This window comes from Seriola dumerili, unplaced genomic scaffold (assembly GCF_002260705.1).
Source record: "Seriola dumerili isolate Sdu_G_001 unplaced genomic scaffold, Sdu_1.0 BDQW01000068.1, whole genome shotgun sequence".
Lineage (NCBI taxonomy): Eukaryota > Metazoa > Chordata > Actinopteri > Carangiformes > Carangidae > Seriola > Seriola dumerili.
Window position 1 is genome coordinate 19,833,163 of NW_019174323.1, and position 20,610 is coordinate 19,853,772.

Below are 20,610 nucleotides of genomic sequence, written 5' to 3' on the forward strand. Positions count from 1 at the left end.
GAAAATAAATCAGAAATGGAGAGATGCTACTGATGAATGAATGAATGAATGAAAGTTACAACCTTGTACAGTTCTAAGATTTAATGATCAGAGTCTTTGATGAACCAGTCTGGGGTCAGCCAGGAATCCAAAAATCTAAACCTGCAGGAACCACAGTGAAAACATGGGAACTGGATTGGACTGGATCACACCGTTTCCTGGACTCTGGCTCCATCTGGTGGACAAACTGCAGACTGTCTCAGTTCCTCAGCTGGTCTCAGACCCTGAACCACAACAGTCTGAACCTCAGAGCCACATCAGGACAAAGAAACCAGGACCAGATCCCAGTCTGATAAAAGAAAAACAGGATCTGAACTGACAACCTCTGTGACTCACACCTGATGAAGAACCAGGAGCTACTCTTAGACCTTCTCAGTCTGTTGACTGTGTGTGTCTTGATCAGTCTTAAAGGTCCAGAAGGGGAGACACGGAGACGTGGGGTCAAACTCAGACTTGTCAGACAAGATAATCCTGATTCTGATCCTGGTATTCAATCAGGTGTTGCAGCAGCAAAGACGCAGGGGTAACAAGTTCAGTCCAGTCGAGTTCAGTTCAGTCCAGTTCAGTCCAGTCCAGTCCAGTCTAGTCCAGTTCAGTTCAGTTCATTTCAGTTCAGTTCAGTTCAGTCCAGTCCAGTCCAGTCCAGTCCAGTCCAGTCCAGTTTAGTTCGGTTCAGTCCAGTCCAGTTTAGTTCAGTTCAGTCCAGTCCAGTTCAGTCCAGTCCAGTCCAGTCCAATCCAGTCTAGTCCAGTCCAGTCCAGTTTAGTTCAGTCCAGTTCAGTTCAGTTCAGTTCAGTTTAGTTCAGTCCAGTCCAGTCCAGTCCAGTTCAGTCCAGTCTAGTCCAGTTCAGTCCAGTCCAGTTGACATGATGGAGACAGTAATACAGAGAAGGCGAGAACATGTGACATGACAGAACGTCAGAAAACAACATGACCATGGTTCTGTTCTTAGAACATTTTGTTTCTGGAACCTGAAGAACAAACTACATTTCCCATGAGTCCTCAGTCTCCTTCTCTACCTCTTTCCCTGTGGAGGGAGGAGAGTGGGAGGAGGGAAAGAGGAGGAGGAGGGGGAGGAGAGGGGGGAGTTTGGGAAAGAATGTGTGGAATTCATTTCCTGTTCAGCAGCTCAGAGTCAGAGTGAAGGAGGAGACGACGAGGCATGGCCGAGTCTCACCACAGTCTGATCTGACATGAAGGAGAGGGAGCGCTGACTCCTCTCTTCTCCTGCTGCATTACTGTCTGAGCAGGGGGAGTAGGAAGAGCAGGAGGAGGGCCAGGGGTTCACCATGGCTGAGCCCCTGCTGAAGAGGACCTTCTCCAGGCTGAGAGGCAAAGACAGATCCCGCAGGAAGACTGACCCAAAACTGAGTGGTGAGGAAACTTTGTACAGTCTGAATAACATTTGTGTTAGTGAACGCAGCTGTAGATATGTGATGATGTTCAGTCTGAAATCTGGACCAGGATCAGGGAGGTCTGCAGGTCTGTTACCTGGTCTGAACTCTGGTCTCCTGGACCGGACATATTGACTTCATTAATACTGAGCCAGAACCTTTAGTGTGTAAACCCACAACAGGTCCGAGTTCAGGACGTGACTTCAGACCTGATCTCAGACCTGATCTTGGACCTGACCTCAGTCCTGGTCACATGTCCACTGGTTGGCAAATATTGACAATCTGAACCACATTTCATCTGGACCCAGACTGGGACTAGTTCAGGTCTCTGTGTTCTGGACTGCAGAAACCTTCTCTCTGACCTGAGGACTGGTGCATTTTCCATCAGTCTGTTTATTTTTAGACCTGGATCTGTTCTGGATCAGGACTCAGGGTCACAGCCACATGAAACTGCAGTGTTGTTGATGAAACAGAGACTAAGAAGTAAAGAGCAGAAACACGAGTCATAATGTCACTGTGATGTCACTGGGATGTCACGGAGCGAGGCAAACAGTTTCCCTCTGCTCCCAGTTTTTGTGCTAAGCTAGGCTAAGTTTGTTCTGACCTCATCAGGTCTTTCTTGGTCGATGTAATTGTCTGTCCTTGTGAGTCCACATCAGAGAGGAGGTCTCACTCTGTCTGTTTTCTCTGAGGGGAGTGGTCTATCTGGGATGTGGTCTGGGACTTGGTCTGGGTGAGAACCAGTTAGTTTGGGTTGTGCTGGATCACAGGCAGCAGCTTCCACAGCTCAGGTGGGTGCTCACCTGTGAAGGACCGAGCTACAACTACACCTTAATGTGGGTCAGCATATGTGTGAGATCAAATCCCTGAGGATCTGAGGCCAGGTTCAGAGACCAGGTTCACAGGCGTCAGACTTCTGTTGGTTGAGGTTCTGTCATAAAACCTGAACTGTTTGAGACACGCTGTCTGTGATGTGAACTGGACTCAATCGTCCTCTTTCCTCCTCTTTTCTCACTGAAACGGATTCAACTCATCTACACATGTGGATTAATGTTCAGCTTCCTGCAGACAAACTGGGTCAGCTGACCACTTCCTGTCATTAGACTGTGTATGTGTGTGTGTGTGTGTGTGCGTGTGTGTGTGTGTGTGTGTGTGTGTGTGTGTGTGTGTGGTCATTTCCTGTTTATCTCTTCTGTGATCTTACAGTCAGATTTTAGATATAAAACGTTACTGCTCACAGTAGAGGACGTAACCGTACCTAACTAACTAACTAACTAACTAACTAACTAACTAACTAACTAACTAACTAACTAACTAACTAACTAACTAACTAACCTTGAACCAGAAAATGTATTGATTTATGGAGGCCTGCTTTTTGTCCCAGAAAGGAAGGTGTGTGTCTGTCTTTTTGTTGTTCTGGTTGTTGTGTTGACTCAGTGAAAACCTTCTGTTTGTCACAGTTGTTGACTGTTGTCTGTTTGTGACAGAAGAAGAGTCAATTTATATTCACTGATGTTTCCTTAAAATCATTCATTATATATTACATATAATATATATATTATATATAAACATAAAGTATATATACTGTATATTATATTATCTATAATTATTAATCAGACTCCAGGTCGTCAGTGAGTCCACAGTTTAACAGAAACACACAGAGCCTTGTCTGTAGCTCATAGTGTGTGTGTATGTGTTGTGTGTGACATGTTGTGTGTGTGTGTGTGTGTGTGTGTGTGTGTGTGTGTGTGTGTGTGTGTGTGTGTTTGTATGTGTGGTGCTGACTGCAGTCTTTGTGTGTCTGTGTATTTTTAAGACTCTAATGAATAGTGAATAGACAGCAGTGTGTTTAGTCTCACATACAGAGACTTCATTGACATCTGCACATAGCTGTTTATTCACCCCCCCATGACCCCCCCTCCACTCCCCACGCTCTCCCACTCCTCCTCTTTTCTCACTGATCAGCATTTCTCAGGCAGCTTCAAATTAAGAACAGATGGACTATTATTAGCACACACACACACACACACACACACACACAGTCCTCTATAAGGTTCTCTTTGGCTCCGCCCAGATGACAGGAAGTGGAGGCCGACATTTGGAGCGTATCACTTCCTGTCTGGTTCTGTTTTAGTTCAGAGGGTCAGATGAGACTGGTCATGTGACACAGACGCCACAGTGGATCATCATGTTGGTCATGTGACTGATGGCTGGAGAGGGTCCCAGAGTCCTGACCCTCGAAGAACTAGTTCTGTTCCAGGTCCCTGGGAATGTCAGAGTCAGTGAAATACTGTTGACCTGAACGTTGATTGATTTTAACAGCCAATCAGAGAGTAGGATTCTACACTATCAGGTTTCATGTAGAAAGTCATTCACACACACAGAAGGTTTATTCATGCAACTCAGTCAGATACTCTGCGTACTGTCTGTCACGAGGATCTCTCTCTCACACACACACACACACACACACACACACACACACACACACACACACACACACACACACACACACAGAACTGGAGGAGGAATCCAGATGTTGGTCATGTGATGTCTATGGTTCTAACTGGAGCATTAAATGTTCCACTGTTCTCGCCAGTGAAACAGCTGATCGATTATAGAGGATAAATACTGATCATATAACTCAACGTTGGTCATGTTGATCAAAGGTGAAGAGTAACACATAACAGTTCAGACCCCATCATCATCATCATCATCATCATCATCATCATCATCATCATCATCATCACCACCACCATCACCAGGAGGCGTTGTTCATCCTCCCCGAAAGTAGTCCCCAACAACTGCTCTGTCTCCTCCTCCTTTGAGCAGCTGTTGTCAGAACCTGTTGATATTTGAGATGTTCTCAGGAGGAACCGCTCGTCTTGGAGCTGAGACTTAGAAAGACCCAACAGAACTAAAACATACTCAACCTTGAGAATGTTAACAGCTGTTTTTTGTGTGTGTGTGTGTGTGTGTGTGTGTGTGTGTGTGTGTGTGTGTGTTTCCTGCAGATGTTCCAGTCAAGTCCGACTCTGTTCTCCAGACTTCTTCATCACCATCATCACTATCAATGACAACATTGAGAACTCCCGCCGATCCTGATCCCCCCACACCCCCACGTAACCACATCACTGTTGCTAAGAAACAGCAGTGGGCGAGACAGGGCTCTGCAGCTCCGCCCACGTCCCTGTCCTTGAGCTGGGACTGCCCATCAGGGATATCCCAAGATGCACCTGGGCAGGCCTGGAGCCAGAGGCTAGCTCAGGACAAGGTACAGGTTGTCAGGCCTCATGCTCCTGGACACGGTTTCGTAGTTTGACCCTCATGTTCTGTCCCTCCTCTGGTTGGTTGACCTTGTCTTCTTCTTCTTCTGCTCTCAGCAGATTGACCCCTCCTTTTAGAAATGTTGCCCCTCCTTCTTCTGTTTCAGATTGAGCAGAGCAGTGACAGGACGAGAACCCCCTGTGGTCCTGTCAGTTCTACGTCAGTAATGCAGGAAGCCTCCCAGCCAGCAGGGGGCTCCACTGACCTCCCTGCTAAACTGTCCGGCCAGCGCACCTACCTGCAGAGCCTGGATCGCAGCAGCCGAGCCTGGGTGCTGTCTTCAGGAAAGTCCCAGGCCTCAGAGGAGGTCTGCGGTCCACAGGAGGACAGTGGCAGCAACATCTGGTACAACCCAATCCCTGAGGAGGAGGACGCAGGAGGTCCATGCAGGGAGGAGGAGGTCTGGAGGAGGAGACACGAGAGGGAGGAGGTAGGAGCAACAAAGAGGGTGGGGCCAGGAGAGCTCGGAGGGGTGTGGGTTGGGTCAGCAGAGGTTCATAGCAGTGACTGTCAACTGGAGGGCGCCAATCCAAGTGTCAGCCACTATATTGATGACATCACTACAGAAAACACAGGTTAGTCCTGAGTCCACCTGCCTCTTTCTACACATCTGTAACTGTGTTTATCTAACTCTCATCTCTTCCCCTTCAGACCCCCCACCCATAGATTCTAGCCCCCCCTCCCAAAAGAAAGGGGGCGTGTCTGGCAGTGTGATTGACAGGCTGAGGTCTCCTGGTACAGTGAGGAAACTCTCCCTAAAGATGAAGAAACTTCCTGAGCTGCGACGTAAACTCAGCCTTCGCTCATCCTCCCGCGTTCATCGCCAGGGAAATGACAGCAGGGGCGGGGATGAGTTGACCAATAAGAATGTAACATCTTCATCGGTGTCCAACCAGAATGTGATCAGCAGGTATCACCTGGATAGCTCCGCCCCTCCTGCACGGCCCCTGCGGCGATCATCCAGAGGACGCTCTGCCAGTAAAGGGGGTAAACAGTTCACATCTGTCAGACCTCTGTCCACACATCTGTCCACATCTGTTCAGGCACAAGCACTGTTATCCACCTGTATAAACCATTCTGTCCTGTACCAGGATGTAACAGGTCTGTTTTCATTTCAGGTTACCTTAGTGATGGGGACTCCCCCGAGCTGCTGCCACGGCAACAAGGCCCTCAACCTATGGTTTCCCAGGAAATGGCATGCGATGTCAGTTCGTTCCGGTTGTATGTGGACTCTGATCCACCTCGGTGCAGCCAGCGGGTGACAGGGTTACTGACCATCCACCTGCTGGGCCTCGAGGAGATGAAGACCAGCAGGTATAGTCCGCGAACACCTGGAGCTAGTGGAAATTACAGGTAGACTGCCAGCTGAGAGGTGAAGCTGTGAGTTTGACCACAGCAGAATCTAGTGGACGTTAGAGGAACTGCAGCTCAACACCTCTGCACGTTCTCTGTTTCTGTCTGTGTGTGTGTGTCCTCTCAGGTCCGAGGGCAGTAAGGACATCTTCCTGGCCATCCAGATTGATGGGGTGACGAGAGCAAGGACCGCCCTTCTTAACCTGCGAGGTTCCGCCCTCTCATTAAACCACACCTTCCACCTGGAGCTGGAGAGAGCCCGGCAGCTCCGCATGGTGGTGCTCACACCAGGTCCTGCTAGTTTCTATAGAATGCAGTCATAACTACTACATACCAATACTAATACTACTAATGTTACTGCTACTACTACTAGTTCCTGATCTCCAGAGGACGAACCCTTTAGATTGATGATCTTTCCTCTAGCTATTCTAGATATTCGACCTCTGGACCTGAGCAGATTCAGTTTCTGGACCTGAGTAGATGATTTAGGTTCAGGTCACACTTCCTGTGTATGTTTGTATTTCATGTGTTTCTGTCTCTGCAGCCAATCCACAGGCAGTGGGTGGGTCTAAACCAGGGACGGATCAGAGTCAGACTTCAGGTGGTCCAACCAGGAACAGAGTCTGCTGTCTGGGTGGAGTCTCCATCCCTCCACTCTTTAAAGGTACAGTACACTGAACACTGTGATGTCACTGCTCCACCTGTGAGTGATGGTGTTGATCTGTTGTCATGTGTGTGTCAGGGAGTCGCAGTCAGCAGCTCTGTGTGAAGCTGGAGCCCAGAGGACTTCTTTATGTCAAACTGTCTCTACAAGAAAAGTGGGACACACAGGTATCAATCATGAACACTGTGATTACTATGAATGAAACTGATAGAAACTCCAGATCCACCAAACATGAGGTAACTAGGACCCTGATATGGTCTAAAACCAGAACCAGATCAGACCATTCCCATTTACACTGACCTTCATCTCCTCTCAGTGTCCTTCATTATCATTGCTTACTCAGTATTTTCTCGATTTCTGCATTACTTCTTAAGGTACTTGCATATAAGATAATACCAAAGTGTTTATAATGATGCCCTGGGAGCCCGGTTTTTTGAAATTTTCCAAATCCCTTGTGAAAACATACCTTTACAGATGTGGATGAATTGTTTTGGTTCTTTAAATTGGTTTACCAAAGAATAAATGCCTGAGATGCAAAGTGTTTTAAATTTTAGAGGCCTGCTTTGAGGCCTTTTAGCTCTGGCTATGAGTCATGTACAATCGAAGGAATATGAAACAGAAAGTGGAGAGTCTACAGATATTAGCAACATTCAAAACATATTTCTATGCTGTATTATTGCAAAGATATTAATAGAAACATCCATCAATCTCAGAGGGTTAAAGTGACTGTAACTCTCCACAGCCCAGCACTGACAGCTCAGCACCTGCTAATGTGTTTGGGGTGGAACTGCACAACCTGGTGGAGAAAGAAGGTTCTGCAGCTCCAGTCCCTCTGCTGATCCAGAAGACCGTGGCAGAGATAGAGCGACGAGGACTAAAGGTATAATATGTAATATATGTAGTAAATCACCAGGATGTTGTGAGAGACCCACGTCAGCTCTGACCCACAGAACAGAACAGAGTCCAGACCTGTTGATATGCTACGATCATCTAGTTCTGGAAACAAGCTTCTGTAAAGATGTAACTGAACATCTGGGGTAACTGTAGGTCACAGACGCTCTCAGTGGCTGATGCTCACACCTCCCAAACTTCAACAACGTGATGTCTACATGGCTTAAAGTTCTGGTGTGCGGCCGTTTTAGATGGAAAAGTATAATTATATGTGTATGGAAAATATTCTTGCATATTTTTTTCAGTAGCAAGAATATGGCTATATATATATATATATATATATATATATATATGTACAGCCATCAGGAACCCTATATTTTGTATGAATCCAGTGGTACTACTTTATTAATAAAAACCTTTCTTGACAATTTAGCTCATTGAAGTGTCAGATCACTAATGCACATGGCTGCACTACTTTGAAAAAGCACTGCAATGAACAGGCTGTTGGTTTTGTTTTCAATTTGTCATCAATCTTTTGGACTAATTTATCAATCGTTTGACAACAGTAGGCCTATTATGCCACACATGCTGCTTAGAGACCAACGGAGGAACGAGTGTTGAACAGTTTAAAGATTGGCGTATTGAACCAGGCTGTTCTTTATGGCTTTGAAAGTTGTGCTTGGACTTGGATACAGTTACCAGACTCTGGTTTCCCTCTGAGGAGTAGGGGAGTAGATGATACGTTTTTCTTCCATTTGGACCTTTCAGGTTAACATGAGGATTCACATTTAGAAGCCATTAGATTTGGTGTTCTTGTCTTTCTGAAACGGGTTGAGATATGAGCCACAGCTCTCATTCATCTACAGCTAACCCAAAACACATTTCAGGCACAGACATTTCCCTTGCTTTAAGCCCTGTGTCTACCTGCTCAGCAAGCTGATTGGTTCATTTGACCCCTGGTTCAAAACAACTGTAAAAGTGCATACAGAGGTTCTATATAAAGGTTCTATACAGTGGTTCTAGGTTGGACTTCATCCCAGAGAAGTAAAGCAAATAGGGTTGGGAAACTGTTGTTAATGTTGATTTGAAGTGGTGACCTGATCTGTCTGTCTGGCTGTCTGTCAGGTGGTGGGTCTGTACAGACTGTGTGGTTCTGCAGCGGTGAAGAAGGAGCTCAGGGACTGGTTTGAGAGGAACAGTTCAGCTGTGTGTCTCAGCGAGGACCTCTACCCCGACATTAATGTCATTACAGGTCAGTAACTGGGAAGTCAGTATGTCTGCAGCCTTTAGGTCACATCACAGTCATCAAGATCAAGGCTCAGCACAGTCTGACATGACCTCAGAGACCGAGATAGGATTAATTGTTGACTGACTCATGCTCACCAGGCTTCTTCTTCTTGTCCTCTTCCTTCTTCTTCTTCTTCTTCAACACTGTCCCGGGTGTTTGGTGGTGAGAAGTGAAGAGGTTTTCTATATATTTTTCCAACTGTGTGTTTATTGTATGATCATTGTGATTATTGTGTGATATTTGTGTAGTGTTTGTGAACCGTTAGTGTAGTTTGTTTGGTGTGTTTTCTGTGTTTTCTCATGCCTCAGAGACAGGGACGGCGTCTCAGAGGACGCCATCCCCGTCTCTGAGGCATGGAGTGTGTATTGTTGCTCAGCCCAGCTCCTCGGTGGAGCAGGTGTTGTTGGCAGCGGCAGAGCAGGTGGGTCTACTGGATGAGAAGAAACGCTAACACTTCACTCTTTTGCCTGTAGACTTAAAGATGTCATCAGTCCTGCTGTAGGAGAGCGGAGAGAGAATAGTGGCCTGCTTCTCTCCCTGACGACTCCAGCTTTGGGAAAATTCGTCTCCTGTGGGAAGAAGCAGCTGTATCACAGCTGTGTAAAGGTCCTGAACCTCGGCTCTCTGACAGGACTCAGGGTTTTCAAAATGGACAGGTGTTTGATGCAGACTCTACCCCTAAAGGCTGCTGGTGGCTCCTCTATAAGCCTCCTGTAGAAAAACGGATGGCTGACCTCCAGTGGAGGATCATATACGGAGCTATAGCTACAAACAGATACAGAGCTCACCTGGACCCCAGCACTGGGGAGGGCTGTCCTTTTTGTAGTCAGACAGAAACTGTGGAAAACCTAGTGATTTCCTGTCCTCGTTTGTCTGATTTATTTAGGCTGCTGCACGGGTGGGTGGAGGCTTTAGGAAAGGTTTTTTCATTTTCACTCTTTGTTTTTGGCCCAAAGTACACCGTTAAAAAAAGACAGACACTGGTTCTTATCAATTTTTTGTTAGCAACTGCTAAGCTAGCAATCTGGAAAAGTCGAAAGAACCAGTTGTCAGGTGTGGGCTGTACGGAGCCGGTGCTGTGTCTGAAAGCTCTGGTTTCAGCTCGGCTCAGAATAGAGCACTCCTTTTATAGACTGACCTGCAACCTGGATGTTTTCATGGATGTGTGGGGGATCAGGATGGTCCTGTGTTCGACTGGGGACGATGGATCACTGCAGCTCAGCTTTTAGTTTTTTCACTTGTAGGTAGGAGTGTGTTGTTGTTGTTGTTGTGTTTTGCTCTTTTTTGGATTGTGGGGTTTTTTATTGTTGACTGGTAATTTATTAGAAACTTTGACTTTCACACAACTTTATTTAGGACACATTATGCCAAAAATCTTAAATGGTCCATTTCAAAGTCTTCTTTCTTTTTCTTTTTCTTCTTCTTCTTCTTTTTCTTATTCTTTACTGCCTTTGCTGGACGCTGTATTCAGTGGACGTCACCTCCACCTATAGATCAGTGGAGTAGAGTGAATCATGTCAGTGCTACTTGAGGTCAAAAACTCCTCAGGGTCCCTCTAAGGACTTGTACTTGACGTGATGAGTTTAACTTTAATGGCTTAGACATGGTCTTGATGTTGAGACATTACCATGGTGATGTGGATCTGAATACCTGGCTTCAACAACCTAGACACGACTTTAGATTTGAGTTTCATGACTTGAACAGGACCTTGATGACTCAGAGTTGTGGACCTGAGCAATTCAGCACCAGGCCAAGGTGGGTGTGTCCCATGTGAACACAGTGCAGCTACACAAGGTTTCATTAAAGACGTGGTGACGACACAACTTAGACTTCACCTTGATGACTGGCTGTACTCAGTATCGCTTTTTCTCAGGTATACTGAAGGACTACCTGCGAGAGCTGCCATCTCCGCTCATCACCAGGACTCTGTACCAGGTGGTCAGGGAGGCTATGACCCTACGACCCCCACCTGGCCCACCTGCAACCCCTGACCCTCAGCTGGCCCAATGCACTGTGGAGCTGTTGTCCTGTCTCCCGCCTCCAGAGAGGGTAAGACATAGTCCAGCATCTGATCCTGGTTTTCATGTAGGCTGAATGTAAACTGTAATTAAAATATGTTGAGACCATGGGAAGGACAAGCAGGGAAACCATGGTTACATTACCCATCAGACATCAGGAAGCCTCAGCTGGGATCAGTTTATGGTAGTGAGTGAACATGAGGACAGACTCATCAGCCAATCGTGACTCTAAAGTGATAGTTGTGGTTATCTGATGTGGGGTTGTGTGAAATAGTCATGTACAGTCACTGTGTTACCTGCAGTAGAGTCAGTTTAGAGCAGCAGGAGGACCGGTACACTAGCAGGGTGATGACCTGCTGTGGGCGGGGCCAACAGAAAACACCTGTTTTAGACACTTTTAAAAGATGCCCACTGAAACAATCCAACATCTGTTTAAATGAAGCTTCAAGGAGAATATTTTCAGTTCTTTATCTTCCCGTCAATGTTTACCTCTTTCTGATTCACTCAGCTGACTGTGGCTGCGGCGTAATACAGTGCACACTGTAGGCGTGCTTGTGCGTAGGAGTACGGTAGTTCAGTGGTTGAAAAAATGTAGTGCCAAAGTAAAGGTGCTCTGACAGGAAGATAAAGAGCTGAAAATATTCTACATGAAGCTTCATTTAAACAGATATTGGATTTTTTCGGTGGGCATCTTTAAAAAGTGTCTGAAACAGGTGTTTTCCTCTGGCCCCGCCCACAGCAGCTCATCACTCTGCTCCTGCTGCTCCTCTTAACTGAATCTACTGCAGGTAACACACTGACTGTATATGACTACCTCACACAACCCCACCACAACTCTCTTCCCACACACTGATCTCTTCTGACCTCATCACCTGGTTTTACAATGAGGTCATGTCCCTTCTTTCAGGCCACCCTGTCTCTCTTACTGGACCACCTCAGCCTGGTGGCATCCTTCAGCTCGTCTAACAGGATGAACCACCAGAACCTCGCTGTCTGCTTCGGCCCCGTGCTCCTCACCCCGACCCAGGAGGCCTGGAGGGGAGGAGGACGAGGAGGAGGGAGAGGAGGAAGAGGAGGAGGGAAAGGGCTTGGTCATGGTGAAGAGATAGCGAGTGCTGTGGATTTTAAACGACACATCGAGGCGTTGCACTACCTGCTTCAGCAGTGGCCAGGTGAGGAGGGGAGGCGCAGGGGGCTACAGAGCAGGAGACATATTTTTTAGTTTATATACTAAAATTACAGCTCTGCCCCTTTGAAACTGTTGTTGCCATGGAAACGACCATACCTTTCACAAGAGTCACTTTGCTCAGTTTGTATCTTCATATCTTCTTCCTCAGTTCCGACACATCGAATCCCAGCAGACGACCATACTCACACCTCCCCTCCTCCCTCCCCTGCCCTTACCCATAACCCCCTGGGTCTTCAGCAGCAGCGGCGTCCTGCACTGCGATTGGCTCTGCCTCAGAATCCCGAGGAGGAGGTGGTGGTGTCACGTCGGGGTCGAGGCGGTCTGGCCCGGCTTGAGAGTCCGCCACCGATCAACCGGTACGCCGGGGACTGGAGCGTCTGTGGACGAGACCTTCTGTCGGGACAGGAAGCCGACTATGATGAGGTGGCAGGAAGTGAAAGTGATGCAGGTAAACACATGTTTATCGAGTAAATGTTGATCCCCCCTCATCCACCGGTCACTCTGACGCCTCCCTGATGTTGTTTCAGGCAGCGGCGATGAAGATGAGGAGGAGAAGAAGAAGGTGTGGTCATCAGGAGGAGGAGGAGGAGGAGGTCTCTATGTGGACGACTTCATGGATTTTGACGCTCCGTTTAATTGCCGACTCAGCCTAAAGGACTTCGACACTCTGATCCACGACCTGGACCGAGAGCTGGCCAAACAGATCAACATCTGTCTGTAGGGGGGTGGGGTGGGAGAAGAGAGGAGGAGGAGGATGAGCCGGATGAAGGAGAGGACCATTGATTCTCTTTCTATTCTCTCTCTCTCTCTCTGAATTTAAAACATTTGTTTGAATCTGAACTTTTAAAATTTTGATTTTTATCAAATTTATTTTTAGAATCTTGAAAATAATTGCCACAGATTTTTGCTAAAAGGCTCCTGGACAGAGGATCCAACGACTACAACAGGGTATGATTGACCTCTGACCTCCTCGTAGTTTCCTCTGATCTCTGCAGCATCATCAGGACACGACAGTGAAGGAAGAATCTATTCTTTCTATAAAAATGAGAAAACTCAGATATGAAGGAAAGTTCAGGATGAAATGTGGACTCGTCTCTGGAGGATGAGGGGTCGGCCATTAACCAGATTAATTTATTTCTCTGATCCAAAAATGAAGCTTCAGAGGGAATGTGGTGGAGGAACCACACATTATTACTGATGTTCTCCTGTGTTCTAATGAGAAAGGTTTTTGTCACAGTGTCGACTGTGTTAGTCTTGTGGTTTTGGGTATCAGGGACGGATCCTGTTGGAGCTGTTTGCACTGTCAATGCCATAATTTCACTTGTTGAAACTTTTAGTTGAAAACTGTCGTCGCTCTGCTGCTTCATCCGATCACAGCTCACTCTGCTCTACTTCGGTTCTGCTGATTAGCTGAGCTGTTTTAGCAGTGTGTGATGTCAGTGTCAGCTGTGTCTCAGTAACAGACTGTAGACTGATGTGTGTGGAGCCTTCTGAGTCTGGTTCCGGTCTGAGTCTAAACCCCCCAGGACCAGAGAGTCTCCACAGAACCCTTTAGAACCTAATGTAAAAGTGGTTCAGAAAAGGTCCAGAAGAACCAAAGAGGAACCAGAACCAGGTTCAGTCAGAGGTTCAGAGGTGCTCACACACTGATGGACATCTGACTCCACCCACTGACTCCACCCGGGTCTCTTGTTCCAGAGGAATAAGAAAAATGTTTTCAAACAAACCTGGCTCACATTTTGTGAGTATGTTAACTTAATGCAGTAGATCGCCCCCTGCAGGTCTGTGGCTGTCTTGCAGCGCCCCCTAGAGGTCTGTGGTGGTCCTGGAGCAGCGGAGCAGTGAGCAGAAGGTCTTCAGTATTTCTTGTCGGTACAGAGTTTTAATGTGAGCTCAGAGTCACCGTTTTTTTCTGACAGTATTACTTTGTTTTGCACAAACCTCAATAAGCACTTCTATTTGTTATTGATGAGGAGGATGTTTGCATGGAGATGATGTAACCAAAGTGTTGAAGCACAGTTCCTGTTGGAACAGACCACAGCAGCTGCCTGTACGTCTTATTAACCAACAACTATTAAACACATTATTATTATAAACTGGAGGACTGGGCTCTTATTAATCATTATTATTAATGTTTATTATCATCCATTCAAACTTTCTAATGATCCAGTGTCATTACATTGAGTGATTTGATTAACAGTTATTCATATTCTGGCAGATGTGACATTATGATGTAGATGATCATAATGATGAATGGTGATTTATCTTGTCTGCAGACTGTCAGTGTGAGTCCCTCCCAGCTGACTGAGGTCAGCTGTCACATGTCAGCCTTTAGTGTTGTCTGACAGGACTCCCTGTGGCAGGATGTGATGTATCAGCTCTGATCTGAAGTCAGCTGATATAAACAGAAAAAAATGAACTAATTTAATATGTTTTAATATCTGGACTGGTTTATTTCCGCTGAGACTTTAAAGTTTATATGACATTTTACATATACACCTTAAATTTACCTGCAGACAAACTAATTGGGCAGCAGCAAATTTTCAGGCCTCAGGTGAGATCCTGTAACATTTAGCTCATGTTTTCAGGCTCAGACATGTTATTATTATTATTATTATTATTATTATTATTATTATTTAAATAGTGTAAAGTGACTGTTTTCACATAAAAATGAAAAAATAAATGAGTTCTGTCCTGTGTCTGACGTAATCAACGTCACTGTCATTTTTTTTTTGGCTTCTCTCTGATTGGGTGAGGGGGAGAGAGAGAGAGAGAGAGAGAGAGAGAGAGAGAGAGAGAGAGAGAGAGAGAGAGAGAGAGAGAGAGAGAGAGAGAGAGAGCGAGAGAGAGAGAGAGGCTGACGGTTCGGAGCGCTGATTGGTTCTCTCTCCTTCCCTCGCGTTCTCTTTCTCTCTGTCTCTCTCTCTCTCCTTCTCTCTCTCTCTCCCTCTGTCTCTGTCTCTCTCTCTCTCTCTCTCTCTCTCTCCTGCTCTCTCTCTCTCTCTCCTTCTCTCTCTCTCTCTCGGGGGGCGTGTCGGAGCGCGCTGTTAGCAGCGGTGTTTTCCTCTTAAAATGGCTGCAGTAGAAAACAGAGGAATTTAAAATAGAAACAGAAAAGTCTCCAGTCTGTGTCTGTGGTTCGTGTCGGGCTGAGGCAAATTCTACTGGATTCTACTGAGAGAGAAACTTTTCAATGAACTGCACCAGGTAGGAGACTGACTGATATTAAACTGCGCCACAGCAGCGACGTCACGACCTTCCGGTGTCCGAGTCCGATGTTTTTACTGTCTTGTGTGACTTGTGTTTCTACTGTTTCTATTTCTACTGTGTCTACCTTCTCTTCTGTCTCTTCTGTTTCGGTCTCTGCTGTTTGTATTGTTACTGCCTCTACTGTTTCTGAGTTAAACCAAGACTGACCTGAATAAACCTGAGTTAAACCCAAACTAAGTCTCACTTTCTGACACAGGCCCAGATTTCAGACCAGCTGAGTTCCTCTTCAGGTCTATAGAAACAGGTCTAATAAATAAAAACCTGTTGTGTCCTACTTCAGGGTCCTCCACATCCTGAACCCTCGCCCCGGGGGTTCTTCTCCCATCATTCCTGTCAACATGGCTGTGAGGATCTGCCTGGCCAGCTCTCCTCCCCTCCGCTCCTTCCTTGGTAACTATGATAACTGCTGTTCATCATCAGCAGCTGCTCTGCTGCAACACTGCAAACCGCTACGACCGTGTCTGAGCAGCAACGTAACCATGGCAACCACAACCTCACCATCAGCGGCCAGGGAGATCAGCAGCAGCTCGGGGAGGGCGAGGAGGAAGAAGAATGTGGTGTTTGCTGACTCTCAAGGTTTGGCTCTCACTGCCATCCATGTTATCGACGAGGCCGAGAATGACCCGCTGACTGAGCTGCAGTTCCATCTAACTGAGATAGAGGGCGCCACCGCTGCACTACACCTGGGAGGCAACAAAGGTGACAAACAAACGGGTGCGGGAGGGGTCGAGCAAGGGGAGCTTGTCCACTAGTTATTAAGTGTACATGACATCATTGCAAAATATACTTAATATACTTTAATATATATGTGTATGTTTATATTTATATATATATATATATATACATATATATATATATACTTGTGCAGATGTTAATATACCTGTGCAGATGTCAATATACTTGTGCAGATGTTAATATACCTGTGCAGATGTTAATATACTTGTGGAGCTGTTAATATACCTGTGCAGTGGTTAATATATCTGTGCAGCTGCTGTTGGATTCCTTTTTTGAAGAAGATGGTAAAATTAATAATAAATGATGATACTAATTGATTTTATTTCATGGTCTGCCCTTTCCTTTCTATTCCTCTTTCAGATGTTACAGATTGTGGTTCAGGCCTGGTTCTTGGCTTCACCCAGCCAGCTGCAGACTATCTGGACCTGAGGAACCGACTCAAAGCCCAGCAGGTTTGTCTGGAGACCTGCTCTGTCCAGGAGCGCATTCTCTCAGGCACTGTACAGGTCCGAAATATCTGCTTTGAGAAGTCCGTCTCTGTTCGGATTACCTTTGACTCCTGGTGCTCCTTTCAGGATGTTCAGTGTCGCTACCTGAACAACGTCTACGGCTGCCCCGACACTGACACCTTTTCCTTCTTGGTCTCAGTGCCGGAGCTCCTTGAGCCCTCCAACAGAGTAGAGTTCTGCATTCAGTACCAGACTGAAGACCAGACCTTCTGGGACAACAACCATGGGAACAACTACGGTCTGGTAGTGGCGGACCCAAATGGCAGCCCAAATCGGAGCACTGAGAGTACAGTGGGGCTGGAAATTCAGAGAGACGGCGTTGGAGAGCAGAGGGAGGAGATGGAGTTTGATCCCTTTGGCAGTCCCAGGACGTCAGCAGGGATCTTCCCTGAGTGGCAGAGCTGGGGTCACATAGAGACTACTGCCCCCTACTGGTGAGACCACAACAGGACATTTTTGATGTTGCACTCACTCTGTGATCTTGTTGTCAGAGATTCACAGGACCTTCACATGAGTACCTAACAACCACATCATAGGGGATCCCGGTGTGGTTGTGTAATACACTATGGTCTTTCACTTGAGTCACTTCAGCTCCCTAAAATTAATTATTTTAAGTGTTTATGAAAGAAGAGTGTAACCTCTGGATGACTAACTCTGGCACAACTGGATTTCATACTCCCAGACTGACTTGAAGTACCAGGACTGGCCCAAGTGGTTCCAGGTGCAAACTTGAGCTGATGATCTTTTAAAATATCCCAGCTCGACACCTGAACCATTTATGAAGCCTTATAAGCTCCATCTTCAGCCAACACTCAGCCACAGCTGGACTGGCTCACCTGGGATTGCCTCATGGGAAAAGATACACAGAATCAGGAGTCATGAAAGCTTTGTAAAAGCCCCCAAATGATTTGTCAACCTTCACAAGGATCCACTAGATGATCTGTAAAACTTCAGATGATCCACACAAATGTATGTGCTTTCCTAAAACCTCCCAAAGATTAATGATGAGTTCAAGGTCTTACATGTGCCTCACAAAGCTCCACAAGGCTTCATTATTCATAATCTTCATACAGAGGTTTTGTAGGAGTGCTTTGAATAAAGCTTCCATTGATTTTGATTAAACATCACAAAGCTTTGTGTTCTTCATAACAGCTGAGCAACCAGGTCCTTCTATTGAGAATTCATCAATATTAGGATGATTGATCAACAGAGGATTTATGTGTTCAGGTCCAAGGATGTGACATGTTCCTAAAGTTCCCTCTTCATTTCCTGCATTTTCAACTACAGACCTCCCATCTCTTCTCTCTCTCCCACCATGACAGCTCAACTGAAGCCCTTTAGGATGTCAAAGTGCTGAAACAGCTGTCAGTCAAGACCAGCAACATGGCTTCAAGCCCTGAAACACCAGCCTGAAACCTTGTGTTGAGAATATTCCAGATGCCTGAAATCAGTCAAACATTTAGTGTTAAAAAGAGTTTTACTTGTTGTGCTTTGCACTGACAACTTTTCTGCAGACTGTTGAGTCTTGTTTGTTTGTTAAACCTCGATGCCTTCAGGCTCAGTTCAGCTTTGATGATCTTTAACATTGAGACCTAAACCCAAAAACCTCACCTGGCTCAGTTTGGGTCTTGAGCATGGCTGAAACCAAATGTCCGGACTTTCCTGCACCTACAGACGAACTTGGCATTTGGATTCAGTCCAGTATGAAAAGTTATTTTATTCCTTTTTGGGGTTCTGTAGAAATGTTTATTCCCCTGAGGACCAATACTTTATATTTGACTTATCAGTTGCTTGACAAGACTGACACAAGCAGAATGAGCAAATAGTTAAACTGCTATGAATTCAGAGTGAACTGAGCCAACCCCTGTCTCAGGGTCTATTCAAACAGAAACCACTGTGAAGTTTCTGGACTGTTGGAGTTGGAGTTTCAGTCTACGCTAACCACACCAAAACTCAAAGAGAGGAACCTGCACATATCTGATAATTTTCTGTCCTCACATTGGAGTTTATAAATTTAGTGTTCAACACATTTGGTGTTAAACATCACCATCCTGGTGGTGTGAGCAAAACAGGTAACTTTACAAGGAAAGATTTTAATAGTGTCACGACCAGACCGCCTCGCAAGACCTCTATCTTGGAGACTATGCAGAAAATAAGAATGACTCACTTCTGTATGTTCCCAGTTTGGATTCTGTTTTCGGACTAAAGGTTTCTCTAGTATGGAACCAGGGCTGTAGTACGAGAGTCCGGTCTCAAGACATTGTTTCTATTATCTCACACTCGTCTCTGTCTTAGAGGGGTTTTGACTCAGACTTGAATTTGCTGTCCTCTGTACCTATGAAACCATGGATAGATTGTATTTGTGGCAACCTCCTTCCCCCTCCCGTTCTAAAAGATGCTAACTGTGCTAAAGAGGTATATCTGGTATTTCTCTGCCCCTGGTAGAAAGTAGTTACAGAACAACCTGAGTTCTTCTTGGTGTTGCTATGCAGTTTAGTATCCTACTGTACTCTTGCTGTCATGGTATCTGCTATAGACGGAGATTGGTCAAGCTAAACCTGCACTTCCTGTTAGCTCTTGTAGCCATACCATTTTAAAAGCTTTTAAAAATCCACTTCCAGTGCTCTTACCCTGATAGTGTGTGTATGTGTGTGTATGTGTTTATTTGTTTGTGTGTGTCTGTGCTTTGGAGACTGAAGGAAAAAGTAAAGTATTTAAATTGAATGTGGGAGTTCATGTTGTCAGCCTGTAACTCTGACTCAAAGTCATTTCAGAGTCTTGAGCTTTGTCTATGTGGATCTGCCAGAAGTCTAAATGTTTGAATGGCCTTGTGCTGCGTTCATGTCACGTCTGATTTTATAGTGAAAGATGCCTGTAGAACCGGAGGAGAGTAGGGGTGAGGGGCGGGGTGGGGGTTTACTCATGATGGATGAATGACTACGACCTGAAGGTGAGGGTATTTAATGAGTTTTTAGGGACAGTTTTTATAACAAATGGTTCTTCTAGTTCTGTCTCATTCACTGTGAAGATGCTCATAGAAAGTTTCAATTTATTCACATCACAGCAGAAATATGAGGCTTGGTCAGTGATTACCACTCCGGTCTTCAAGGTGGCGCTGTACTGAACTGCTCCGCCTTAGCTATGGTGCTTCAATCGAAGCTTCTGACTGTTAAAAACTCTTGTCTTCATGTGAAGCTGATCATTGTCCAGGTGGAGCTCTGTCCACACCCCACCACACAGCAGCAGTAGTCTGAATGGGGGTTTTCTACTCTCTGACCACAGGGGGCAGTAATGTGTCCATCACAGCTTTGTGCACCAGCACCACCAGGACCCTCCAGTGTGCGGGGCTGATCACAGCTGTTTTCAGATGATTTTAGATGCTGTTCTGACTTAAAGTCCACTCGTCTTTATTCTGACGTGACCTGAATGCAACACTTCAGCTGGAGTTAGCTTATGTTAACTTAGCAGATATGATTAATGGCATTTAAACTGGCTAGCTACCAGCATCAGCAACTGCAAAGTGCAATGTAATGATAATGTCATGATGTATTGCTAAAGCAGGAAGTGATGTACTGTACTGTTCCTTTTTATGTGTCCTTCCAGAATAAAAGTCTGATATTTATAGTGCTTAAACCTTCTTTTTGTTTCTTGATGTATTAATCAATCATTCAGAAATCTGATTAGATGAAGCTAAAGTGTTAGAGTTCATGTTGATGCAGTAACGACAGAGTGCTTCACAGAGATCCTCGATGACCTATCAGACATGACTCCATTTACACCTGCATTAAATAGTATTATGTATTTGTTTATGTTCTAGTCATGAATTACAGGTAGTAACAGTAGTGACGAATCATATTCCTTGATATTGCTTCCCTCCACCTGGGACTCCCCATTTTTGTTGATAAACTCCAGCCCAGTCTGAGTAATTTACATATT

The 20,610-nt window shown here is 45.7% G+C and overlaps 2 protein-coding genes across 3 annotated transcripts; both read left to right on the forward strand.

Annotated features, from left to right (window-relative positions):
* Window positions 1-1,187: 1,187 nt before the first annotated feature.
* Window positions 1,188-14,239, forward strand: syde1 (synapse defective Rho GTPase homolog 1). Of its 2 annotated transcripts, none has more exons than XM_022743480.1 (14): window positions 1,188-1,413; window positions 4,445-4,704; window positions 4,864-5,332; window positions 5,409-5,744; window positions 5,876-6,110; window positions 6,238-6,401; window positions 6,655-6,774; window positions 6,853-6,941; window positions 7,517-7,654; window positions 8,791-8,917; window positions 10,827-11,002; window positions 11,879-12,143; window positions 12,309-12,608; window positions 12,688-14,239. In XM_022743480.1, exons 1-14 carry the CDS (start codon window positions 1,329-1,331, stop codon window positions 12,879-12,881), a joined length of 2,958 nt encoding a protein of 985 aa, XP_022599201.1. In that variant the 5' UTR covers window positions 1,188-1,328; the 3' UTR covers window positions 12,882-14,239. The 2 variants fall into 2 exon arrangements, with proteins under 2 accessions (XP_022599201.1, XP_022599202.1); XM_022743481.1 differs by having other exon boundaries at window positions 5,876-6,071.
* Window positions 14,240-15,174: 935 nt separating this feature from the next.
* LOC111220199 (protein phosphatase 1 regulatory subunit 3C-B-like) lies at window positions 15,175-20,307 on the forward strand. Its single transcript, XM_022743205.1, has 3 exons — window positions 15,175-15,367; window positions 15,711-16,129; window positions 16,526-20,307. The coding sequence occupies exons 1-3, from the start codon at window positions 15,354-15,356 to the stop codon at window positions 17,110-17,112; spliced, it is 1,020 nt and encodes a 339-aa protein (XP_022598926.1). The 5' UTR covers window positions 15,175-15,353; the 3' UTR covers window positions 17,113-20,307.
* Window positions 20,308-20,610: the final 303 nt, after the last annotated feature.